Source organism: Mustelus asterias, chromosome 11, assembly GCF_964213995.1.
Source record: "Mustelus asterias chromosome 11, sMusAst1.hap1.1, whole genome shotgun sequence".
NCBI lineage: Eukaryota > Metazoa > Chordata > Chondrichthyes > Carcharhiniformes > Triakidae > Mustelus > Mustelus asterias.
Window position 1 is genome coordinate 66,420,202 of NC_135811.1, and position 12,899 is coordinate 66,433,100.

The 12,899-nt window shown below is 43.8% G+C and overlaps 2 protein-coding genes across 2 annotated transcripts in view; one reads left to right on the forward strand and one right to left on the reverse strand.

Annotated features, from left to right (window-relative positions):
* Nucleotides 1-3,702, forward strand: part of LOC144500258 (vasoactive intestinal polypeptide receptor-like) — a 248,782-nt gene extending 245,080 nt beyond the window's left edge. The window contains exon 15 of the mRNA XM_078222934.1: nt 3,511-3,702. Coding sequence (XP_078079060.1) covers nt 3,511-3,702 — 192 coding nt within the window. The remainder of the gene's footprint in view (nt 1-3,510) is intronic.
* Nucleotides 1-12,899, reverse strand: part of LOC144500567 (uncharacterized) — a 1,101,151-nt gene that overhangs the window by 1,072,220 nt on the left and 16,032 nt on the right. The window lies entirely within an intron of this gene.

Consider the following 12,899-nt stretch of genomic DNA (forward strand, 5'->3'; position numbering starts at 1 on the left):
GATGGTGAGTGGATTGGAAAGAAATTTCCAGGTGGTGGTGTTCCCATGTGCCTGCTGCTCTTATTCTTCTAGATGATAGTAATCATTAGTTTGGAAAGTGCTTTCGAACGAACTTTGGTGAGTTGCAGCAGTGCATCTTGTAGATGGTACACACGGCTGCCACTGCTGTGCATCAGTGGTGGAGAGACTGAATGTTTGTGGAAGGGGTACCAATCAAGATGGCTGCATTGCCCTAAATGGTGTTGAGTTTCTTAAGTGTTGTTGGAGCTGCACTCATCCAAAGAAGTAGAGAGCATTCCATCACACCCTTGACTGGTGCCCTGTAGATGGAACAGGTTCTGGGGAGTCAGGAGGTGAGTTACTCACCACAGGATTTCTAGCCTCTGATCTGCTCTTGTATGGCTAGTCCAGTTCAGTTTCTGGTCAATGGTAACCTCCAGGATGTTGATAGTGGGGATTCAGCGATGGTAATGCCATTGAATGTCAAGAGGTGATGGTTAGATCCTCTCTTGTAGGAGATGGTCGTTGCCTGGTGCTTGTGTGGTGTGAATGTTACTTGTCACTTATCAGCCCAAGCCTGGTTATTGTCCAGGTCTTGCTGCATTTTGACATAGACTGCTTCAGTATCTGAGGAGTGGTGAATTGTGTCCTATGTCCATATGGAAAGGTCTGCATGATGTGCTCCCATATCTCGATTACAAGACTGACTTGCATTTCAAATGTTCCACCACTAGTAGCTGTACCTTCAGTTGTTTCTGGAATACCCTCCCAACACCTCTCCACCTCTATACCTCACTTCCTCCTCCAGGATACCGATGCAGCTTATGTGGTTTGTTGTCATGTTTGCTCCTTTGAAGCATCTTGGGATATTTTATTACTTCAAAGTCACGATATAAATGTAAGATGTTGTTGTTTGTTTGATGGTCTCGAGAGTTGGACTTGTATAAGTCTGGCTATTCTTTTACAGCAAGAGTTTCCAAGCGATTATTTTTCATGGAGGCCTTAGGAATGTACCATACCGTCTAGAGGGGCCAATCTTCCTGCTGACCTACCCTGGTCACAGTGATAAGACTTTGTGCCAGTAATTAGGACAGAGACAGTTATAGCACCCTCCAATCTATTGGGGATTGTTGTGCAAGACTCATTATCAACTTCTTGTAGGGCCCTGCTTCTGGAGACCTTTCCAGGGCAGCCAAAGATGCCAATCTCATCTCCACTGAAACCCTGGGCCAAAACACAGAGGCTGCAAACCAAGGTCTGCTTTCCTGACCTTTGCATCCAGAGGCTGGATATTGCTCAGTTAATAGTCTCAGAATGATCAACTACACAATAATTTTTCCCAATAACGTTCAAATGTCTTAACCAATCGAGGAATTTAACGTATTACCACCAGAGGGGAAGCAATGCTTCAGGACCCCAAAAAAATCAAAGCATGGCCAATGAATAAGAGACATAGTTTATTTATTAGTGTCACAAGTAGGCTTACATCAACACTGCAGTGAAGTTATATGAAAATCCCCTAGTACCACACTCCGGTGCCTGCTCAGGTATACTGAGGGAGAATTTAGCATGCCCAACGCACCTAACCAGCATGTCTTTCAGACTGTGGGAAGGAAACCGGAACACCCAGAGGAAACCCATGCAGCCACAGGGAGAACATGCAGACTCTGCACAGGCAGTGACCCAAGCTGGGAATCGTACCCGGGTCCCTGGTGCTGTGAGGCATCAGTGCAAACCACTGTGCCACCGTGCCGCCCAAAACTTCCTCATACTGTAGCCTTAAGGGAGAGTGAGTGGGGGTCTGGACGATAGCTATGCCAATTCTGAAACTTGCATTTGCCTCAAACCCAACATCTCACTGGCAGTATTTGGTTAGCAAATTACTCCTTCTAAAGACTGTTGTAGCTCTGTTTCAGGGTGTTTCAAGATATTGTTTTGATGCCTTGATCTATGAATAGTGTCGGTCACAGGATTCTGGGCTTTCTATGGCTACACTGACATTTGCCTGATCTGTTAGGAAACGCTGCCTTTGCTGGATCTCCCCCTTGGATGGGATTCCTCTGGATCCAAAAGGCAAGATGCGCATGTAAGAACCACCTATAAGTTCACCAAGGAAAATGGTTCACCAGTAATAAATTGCATCATATGATGACAAGGCTTCTGCGGAAAAAAATAAAAACAATTAATTTGTGTACTTCAAGCCCAGGAAATGATTATCAGCCAAGTACCTTATACCTTGAGATTTACAAACTCATTGCAAAGGACTTTGATGAATGTTTGTGTTAAGGAAAAGGCATCTATTGATCAGAAGCAATGGGAGAATCAAAGCTCATGATTTTATCTTCTTCCCCCAGTTAGCATCTTCTACAACTTCCCCATGAAACCTCACACCTTTGGTTCTCTCCCTCAGAACTTATCTAAAGGGCCTTATCCCTAATGACCTGCTCATTTCTCTTGTTATTCCCCCTCTCTACATCCAGGTTGCTAGGTGGAATAACATCATAAAGCATAGGTAATAATCGCACCTGATTGATATTTAGAATCACAGAATCCCGACAATGGTCATTCAGTCCATCGAGTCTGCACTGACTCTCTATCAGAGGATCCCACCCAGATCCATTCCTATAGCCCCACATATTTGCCCTGTTAATCCCCCTAACCTACACATCATGGGGCACTAAGGGGCAATTTAGCATGGCCAATCCACCTAACCTGCACATCTTTGGACTGTGGGAGGAAACCTGAGCACCCGGAGGAAACCCACGCAGACACAGGGAGAATGTGCAGATTCCGTGCAGATAGTGATCCAAACCAGGAATCAAGCCCAGGTCCCTGGCGCTGTGAGGCAGCAGTGCTAACCACTGTACCACCATGTCACCTTATATTTCTAGAGAATCATGGGCAGAACATTTCCAGAAGAATTCTTACTTACTGAGGATTAGTTTTGTGCCTTTCTTAATGTGTTTCAAGATGACATTAATGAGGACGAGGCTCAGCTCAGATTCTTGCATTGCATCATTTTTAGAAGAAGCTAACTCACTACTTAAAGTGAAAATTCTTACTGCTCGATTGTAGATATGCCTGAGGCAGTAAGCATGTTTTATCAAAAGTACTTTCCTGTACCCAAAGCTGTGAGGCCTGGAGATGGGCATGCCTATGTATTAGGATTAGAGTCAGATTCACAAAATATGCTTTTAATCAAATCTTGCTTTCATGTCAGTGCACAAACAGGAGAGAACCTGGGCCAGAAGACTAGCAATGAGACAATTCCAATTCACCTTCCTCCTCACACTCTCCATGAAGGATGAAGCACAGTCCCAACCGCACTAGGTCACCACGCATCAAGCCCATATTCCCCAAACCAGAATATTAAACATCAGACAATTGCTTTCCTTCATTAGACTGGAAGGATTGTCACTATAGAAGGTTTCAATGATTGAATGGCTGAGAGATGCAGTTGTTTATAATAACTTGGAGCCTCCTCTGAATATTTTGTGTTTGTTTGTTCAGGTACAACTGGAACTTGGCCGAAAGTGGCGGAGATGGTGCACTCAGTGGTATCTCAAAGCCGATTCAAGATACTGTCCTCCTTCCATGGAGAGTCACAGCACAAAAGAGGGCACTCAGCTGTCCATGGTATCCTGCTACAATACCCAAATCCAGGCCGCCAACAATGAGCAGGCTGATTTGACCATTGCCTAAGTGCAGTGAGATGAGAGTGCCGTTGGGTTTGGTACTGAAGGTAACTGGAATGTTCCGATTCAAGGGATGATTATCTGAGTGCTGGGTGCTGGAGGTCTTTGGGCACACATATCACAAAATTGGAGCCAATAAATCATTGCCATCCCTGATATGTGTGGTCACTGCACAAAACCACGCCATCGAGCCGTCTGCAGTCAGAAAGTCGGCTCTTCAATGCTTTATCTAAGGATAAATTGTCTGATTTGGGATTTTTATTCACCAATATTCATTGCAATTCTAAATAATGGAGGAAATAATACAGCTTCACGCTCACCAAGGTATAGCCGTCAGCAACATCAGCAGATCAACACCGGCTTTGTGTGAGGTTTCTCCTAACATCGTTAGTCCTATATTAAAACAGCAGTCCAGGGAATGTGGTGTAAACATTGGATTTTCCATTTCTGAAATGAAATAGATCGAGGGTGACTCTGTGGCTTAAATCAACAACAGCTTTATTGCTAAATAAAGCCATTCGATTCCTGGCTTGGGTCACTGTCTGTGTGGAGTTTGCACATTCTCCCCGGGTCTGCGTGGGTTTCCTCCGGGTGCTCCGGCTTCCTCCCACAGTCTGAAAGATGTGCAGGTTAGGTGGATTGACAATGCTAAATTGGCGCTTAGTGTCAGGGGGACTAGCTAGAGTAAATGCGTGGGGTTGTGTGGACAGAGCCTGGGTGGGTTTGTGGATGGTGCATATACAATGGGCCGAATGGTCTCATTCTGCACTGTAGGATTCTATGAAAGAATAATGTACACAGCAGGGTCAGACTAAATTACAATGCGACTGTTCTACTCGACTCCCTGGCACCAACTGCCAGTCTCTTCTTGCCCTGTGGCACGTACCCTCCAGCCGATTGGCTCAACTTCTCACCGGGATGATCCATTGGGCCCTCGCTGATCATGTGGCCCTATGAAAGGCCCCCCCGCCACTTAAAGGACCACGCGACTACACAAGGGAGGCGAGGAGAAAGGCGAGAGAGCTGGGGAATCAAGGAGTGAGCTGGGGTCTGAGGACTGAGGCCAGGGAGCTCAGCAGATGTGTTGCAAAGTTTAGTACCAAAGATGAGGAATGGAAAAATAAATTAAGCCTTGTGTCTGAGGAGCGACATCTAGGACCTGTTAAAGATATCAAATGCCATGAAGTCCCCAACTGATTCAATAAATAATTCAAACTACAAAATAAAGGTAGATGAAACCTGTAAGATTGACTAAAATGTAACAAGTGGATGGAAAGGATGGGTAAAAGTAGAAAAACTCTCTCCATTGTAGAACAATCTCTCAGCATCGAGACTGACAAGCCCCTTCAGGATCTTAGATCCTTCAATGAGATCACCTCTCATTCTTCTAAACTCCAGAGAATACGGCCGGGTTTGCTCAGCCTCTCAACATAGGACAACGGAGGGAGCAATTTAGTGACCCTTCATTATACTTCCTCCGATGTGAGTATTTCCTTTCTTAAACATGGAGACCAAAACTGCACATTTTGAGCAGGATTTTCCCACCGCGTTCACCCAGAAACCGGAAAATCCCGCCCGAGGTCAGTGGACTTTTGCATGATCCGCCCCTCACCCGCTCCAATTCCCGTGGCGGGTGGAATGGGAAAATTCACCCCAGTATTTCAGATGTGGTCTCACCAAAACCCTGTATAACTGTAGCAAGAATTCTTTATTCTTGTTCTCCAATCCCCTTGCCATAAGGGCCAAGATGTCATTTGCCTATTTAATCGCTCGCTGTAACTGCAAGCAAACTTTCTGTGTTCTTGCACCAGCACACCCAAGTTTCTGCACAAACCTCTCCAGTATTAGTTATTGCTGATTGGTTGCTTGAATTGATCATCCCAAAGATGGAATCTTGTTGCATCTGAAGAGTGCTTGCTTTTTATATCAGTCATTTGCTTAATTATTATTGTAATTGTAGCATTTTAAAGAAATTGTATTATCCAATTTGGAGGTAAACATTCCTGAGTTCGAGGCTTCAACAATTGCCACTCTTATTTTTTTCCTGCAAATTCTGACAAGGAGCAGATGTGTGGGTGGCACGGTAGCACAGTGGTTAGCACTGCTGCTTCACAGTGCCAGGATCCAGATTCGATTCCCGGCTTGGGTCACTGTCTGTGTGGAGTTTGCACATTCTCCCCATGTCTGCGTGGGTTTCCTCCGGGTACTCCAGTTTCCTCCCACATTCTGAAAAACGTGCTTGTTCGGTTTATTGACCCGAATAGGCGCTGGAATGTGGCGACGAGGGGAATTTCACTGTAACTTCATTGCAGTGTTAATGTAAGCCTTACTTGTGACTAATAATAAATAAACTTTAAGATGTTGAGAGAATATGGGGGGTAAATTAGAGTGACTGTCAGGTTTGGTCGCAGTGCAGTAATAGGGGAGGGCCAGTTTACGTTCTGGGGTTGGAATGTGCTCATTTGCACTCAGTGTAAAACCCTGAACAGCCGGGACATTTATCGGGTGTTCAACCTGGGCAATGAGAAAGATTTTCCATTTCTTTAAATTCCCAGCATTAACAGTTCTGTTGTCACCTGTACCTGTCCGGTATGGAGTTACTCAGTCTTCTGTTCCTAGGGTTACAAGCTACTCCATGTCCAATAGAATTGCGTTTCCCGATTTCAGCAATCCTACCTTTACAAAAAGGATTTTTAAAAATGCTTTACTTCATCCTTAAAGTTCCAAAGCCAATGATCAGAGTGGACCAGGCAAACCCAAATCTATTCCTTGCTTGCTGTACAAACCAAATTCAAAATCCAACTCATGGTCCCCACGAGAGAGACTAACAAGATCCAAGCTGACAAGATAAGGCACTACATCCCATCTTGGGCTTGATCTGAAGCTTGATTTTAGCCAAAAGGCCAAGAAAAAATACATCAGTTTATATGTTGATATAGAACTGCATCGTCTCTTTCTCTAATGACCCATTTGGGAGATCTTGGGGGCGGAACAGTGGCACAGTAGTTAGCATTGCTGCCTCACAGTGCCAGGGTCCTGGGTTCAATTCCTGGCTTGGGTCACTGTCTGTGTGGAGTTTGTACATTCTCCCCGTGTCTGCGTGGGTTTCCTCCGGGTGCTCCAGTTTCCTCCCATAGTCCAAAGATGTGCTGGTTAAGTGCCATGCTAAATTGCCCCTTAGTGTTAGGGGGACTCGCTAGAGTAAATGTATAGGGTTATGGGGATAGGGCCTGGGTGGGATTGTGTTCGATGCAGACTCGATGGGCCAAATGGCCTCCTTCTGCACTGTAGGGATTCTATGATTCTATGATCTAGTAAATCTGTCCTCCAACCATCGAGCCTGTCTCGAGAGGTCCACTTGCTGGGGATTTGGGCCTACAGTAATGTAGCAATATCCCCAATCTGTGCTCTCGCCCAGTGAGACATCTGCTGGAAAAACAGCTTTTGATGCCAGATCTGATTGGCCATAGGTCTTAAAATGCAAATTAGTTCAGTTAGTTTCTTCGCTAATTTCCCTCAATCCATTATTGAATCTGAGCGATTCTCAGTAAAGACCAGCAGCTTCCCACCATTACACCCCGACCATGTACAGGAGGAGATTGTGTCTCAGAAGGTACCAATCCCAAAGAGGTGAGGAAACCACGTTTCTGAATGAGCTGACACAGGTCTCAAAGATCTAGAAACTGCATTAATGACGAACAAATTTCACCTGCATAAATGTTCTGTATAATGCTGCCTTTATTCTGATCTTCAAACCTTATTCATTGCCAAGACTGATTATTTTTTATCTCCATGGGCCATCTCTGATCCTGCCACCACTCAAACCCTTATCTTAATTCTTCACAGATCTGATTTCTGAAATATTCCATTTGCTGGCTCCACTTTGAGCATTAACTTATTTAAAACACAACCATTTGTCTCCTAACCAGCACCATGTCCTGCTCCCCACCCACCTTCATCCGCACTGGTTCCCATTCCCCAAAACACAATCCTTATCCCTATTTATAAATTCTAACAAAATCTCAACATCCTTCCTCCTCCAATCCTTCCCCAACCACTCGCTCTCTGCAATCTATATTCTCTCCAGGACCTATCATTTCACCAGCCCTGGGCTTCTGTACAGCTCTCCTTCCCTTCTCACTTCTCTCTATTGGTGATAACTCCAGAAGCTGCCTTGTCCCCAAACCCTCAGAGAAACCCCTCCACTTTTCTACTGTTCTTTCCAGTCTTAAAACTATTCTGTAAACCCAAACAAAGCTCTCGGTCGCTCCTCTGATTCTCTCCCTTCATAGCGCAACCTCACTTTTCATTTCTCCCTTTGAAACAACCTGGGGCATTTTCTATATTAAAAATGTTGTGTGATTATAATGATATACTACCTTGGGCTTATTTACTGTACAAGGCCCAAGGCACCAATCAGCCATAAGAGATTGGGTAAACACGTTGTGGGTTCATTTATTAAGTCTAGTCACATGAGAACAGTTATGCATAAGTATAAAACTTGAAGACATCAGAGCTATGTGCATGTGCTCCACTCAAAGCTAAGGTGAAACTAAGACCGGATCATATGACACATTTCTCTTCTAGTGATGTCATGCTGATATCCCTTAAGAGTACATTACAACAAAAAGTACGATATAAATGACGGTGAAATGTATAGAATAGTGCTACTGGAACAGAGACTCGCTCACTAGAATGTGTGCTCACAATGTCTTTCCATGTGGAAAAGCCATGGGAAGATGAATCCAAATTCAGCAGGCAAGGTCCATGCTAGAACTTTCCTATCCAATGCTACAGCAGAATGGCTGATGGTCTCACAGTGAGATTGTAAAAGAAGCCAATTGGAACTATTTGGGTGCCCCATATTTTCTTCCTAAAGTTCTCCCTGCGTAGAGATTAGAAGGTATTCCTGACAGGACTCTCCTTCAGACCAAAGAGGGAAAAAGAGGTGGCAAATGTTGGACACTCCAGACCTGTAGTATGTATGTTTATGTCTGTTTTAAAATGAGCTTGTACATCCAAATCGTGACTGTGCTTTGGGTACCTGGATGAAATGGTACAATCTGAATAAATAAATTGAAGCTAAAAGCGTGTTTGTTTTTCTCTCAGATCTGTCTTTACTACCACGCAGGGTTGGGGGGGGGGGGGGGGGGGGATGCTGTTCATGGAGGGGGGGTTTGGGGTTTTATTCTGCAGCTTCATGTTTTCATGCACAGCTTTGGTAGAAATTCAACAGCAGCTCCTAAAAATCAAGACTGTGACCTTGTCAAGCTTGGGTCCAGTCAAGTATAGGACACTGTCAATGTTGGGAATGTCAGATTTCCTCAGGATCCACATATGTAAACCATCAGGTCCTGGTTATTTGTCTACTTTTTAGTTTGACTTATCCTAGGCCTCTTCTCCCTTTCCTCACCAAAATCCTGGAACGTGTTGTTGCTTCCCAACTTTCCTTCAATTTCATGTTTGAACACCTCCAATTAGTTTGCCACCCAATTGCAGGACTGAAACAGCCTTTATCAATGCTACAAATGGCATCCGGTGTGATTATGACTGTGGAACCCTTCTCATCCTTTTTGACTGCTCCACAACTTAACCATGTCCTCCCCTCCATCATCCACTCGTGTGATGCTCTCACTTGGTTCCAATCCTATTTATATCTTTGTAGCCAGAGAATTTCAGGCAATGGTTTCTCTTCTCATTCCCACACCATTACCTCCTGTGTCCCTGAGGATCTATCTTTGCTCCCTCCTATTTCTAATCCATATGCTGCCCCTCAGTTTCCACAAGTCAGCCCTACCTCTCCATCACTCTTGATTGTTTTCTCTCTCTAAATTGTCAGACTGCTTGTCCAGCACATAGTCCTGGATGAGTAGAAATTTCCTCCAACTAAATATTGGGGAGACAGTAGCCATTTTCTTCGGTCTCTAATGAACCAAATTCCCTAGCCCCCAACTCCAAACCTGCATGAGGCTGAACCAGTCCTGCCTTTCGACTTGGCCATCTGACCACTTAGCTCTCCATCGCCAGGACTGCATGCTTCAGCCTCTGTAACACGGCCCTACCTCAACCCCTTTCTTAGCTCATCTGCTTACCTCTTGACTTGACATTTTAAATGCTCCTTCAGCTGGCTCCCAGCTTTTGCTAACCAGAAACCTGAACTCATTCAGATCGCTGATATCCATATCACAACTCAGACAAGTGCTGTTTAGTTTCGATATCTTGTTGAAGTTGTCCAAGGCATTGGTAAGGCTACACTTGGAATACCGTGTACAGTTCTGGTCACCTTATTATAGAAAGGATATTATTAAAACTAGAAAGACAGCAGAAAAGATTTACTAGGATGCTACCAGGGCTTAATGGTTCGAGTTATCAGGGGAGGCTGGATAGACGGGGACTTTTTCCCATGGAGCATAGGAGGCTTGGGGATGATCTTATAGAAGTCTATAAAATAATGAGGGGCACAGATATTCAACATCTTTTCCCAAAAGTAGGGGAGTCTAAAACTAGAGGGCATAGGTTTAAGGTGAGAAGGGAGAAATACAAAAGGGTCCAGAGGGGAAATTTTTTCACACACAGGGTGGTGAATGTCTGAAACGACTTGCCAGAGGCAGTAATAGAGGTCGGTACAATTTTGTCTTTTGAAAAGCATTTAGACAGTTACGTGGGTAAGATGGGTATAGAAGGATATGGGCCAAAGTGAGCAACTGGGGCCAGCTTAGTGCTAAAAAAAAGGGCAGCATGGACAAGTTGGGCTGAAGGACCTGTTTCCATGCTGTAAACCTCTATGACTCTATAACTTGGATCCAAGTTGGCAATGCCTCAATAGTAAAACTCTCATCCTTTCAGATCCCTGCATGGCCTCGCCCTCTATCTCTCAGTGCCTTGCAAGCCTCCATGATCACTGCTCTCCTTTAATTCTGACCTCTTGCACATCTCTGACTTTAATCATTACGCCAAGGGCAGACTTGCTTAAGCCCCAAGCTGTGGAGTTCTTTCCGTAAACCTCTCTGCCGCCCTTTCCTCCTTTAAGACACTCAGTAAAACTGATCTCTTTGAGCAAATGTTTAGCCACCAGTCCTAATATCTCCTGATGAGACTGAGTATATGGTTGTGTTTGATAACGCTCCCATCAACTGTATTGGGATATTTGACTATGTTATTGATGCTATATAAAAGCAACTTAGATTTAGACGTATATTTATTGTTACATGTACCAAGATACAGTGAAAAGTATTGTTTTACATGCTATCCATACAAACCATACCATATATAAGTACATCAGGGTAGTGGAACAGAGTGTAGAATATAATGTTACAGCTGCAGGGAAGGTGCAGAGAAGATCAGTTCAATATTTGAGGGGCCCATTGTTGGAGTCAATGGATGGCAGGTTGGTTTGTGTGATGGACTTCACTGCATTCACAACTCTGTAATTTCTTCCATCTTGGGCAAAGCAGTTACCACACCAAGCTGTGATCCAGATAATATACTTTCTTTGGTACATCTATAGAGGTTGATAAGAGTCATTGTAGACATACTGAATTTCCTTAGTCTTCTGAGGAAGTAGAGGTGTCGATGTGCTTTCTTAACCAGAAAGTCTATGTGGGTGGACCAGGACAATTGTTGGTGATCTTTACTCCGGGAACTTGAAGCTCTCGGTCATCTCCACCTCAGCATATTGATACAGACAAGGACCTGTCCTTCACTCCGCTTGCTGAAGTCCATGCCCAGCTCCTTGTTATATGATTCTCTTCAATAAGAATCTCCACTACATGTTCGACATATCCTATGATGCCTTTACAGCGCCAAAACTATTGTCAATGTGTGCATTGAGAAAAATGCTAATTCAAGATCTCGGAGACTGCCTTATACTCTATTACATGCCTGTTTCCTTCATCTCTTATCAGCCATATTTTGATTAACCTCCTATTACTTCTGTTCCTTTCAAAAGCCTTTTTATTGACCTGTTATGTTTATTTTTCTAACTTTCTCTCATGCTCCTTGTTAGTTTTTTTGTCGATTTCCTATCTAATATTTGGAGATTCTAGTGAGACTATGGTGTTATGATAAGGTGAGGGTGGCTCAAATGGCCTCCCTCACTCCCCTCTCCTTGTTAGACAACAGCGCCTTCTAGTTTGAAAAGAATATACTTACTGATTCAATGAGTGCTTAACTATTTATGCACCGTCATCATATAGAGAACTAATGGGGTAGGTTTTCCTGAGTTTAACAAAAAAAGATTATTTTTATTATACTTAAACCAATTTAAATAAAATAATAAAATATGTTCACACGCACACACATGCACACACGCTCCCAAACACACACACACAGACACACATACTCTGGTACACACACACACATATATACATATATACACACACAATCACACATACTCTCATACACACACGCACACACTCACATATACACACATAGAGTCATAGAGGTTTACAGCATAGAAACAGCCCCTTCGGCCCAACTTGTCCATGCCGCCCTTTTTTTTAAAAACCCCTAAGCTAATCCCAATTGCCCGCATTTGGCCCATATCCCTTTATACCCATCGTACCCCTGTAACTATCTAAATGATTTTTAAAAGACCAAATTGTACCCGCCTCTACTACTACTTCTGGCAGATTGTTCCAGACACTCACCACCCTCTGTGTGAAAAAATTGCCTCTCTGGACACTTTTGTATCTCTCCCCTCTCACCTTAAACCTATGCCCTCTAGTTTTAGACTCCCCTACCTTTGGGAAAAGATAATGACTATCTATCTGATCTATGCCCCTCATTATTTTATAGACCTCTATAAGATCACCTCTCAGCCTCCTACGCTCCAGAGAAAGAAGTCCCAGTCTATCCAACCTCTCTTTATAACTCAATCCATCAAGTCCTGGTAGCATCCTAGTAAATCTTTTCTGCACTCTTTCTAGTTTAATAATATCCTTTCTATAATAGGGTGACCAGAATTGCACACACTATTCCAAGTGTGGCCTTACCAATGTCTTGTACAACTTCAACAAGACATTAGACATAGACATGCATACACATACTCTGGTACACACACACACACACACATATCCCCACACGCACATAAATATACACACACAAATACACACACTCACACATACTCTCTCAAACACACACGTGCACGCACACTCAATAACACACACAAATATACACGGACACACACACACATATACACTCCCT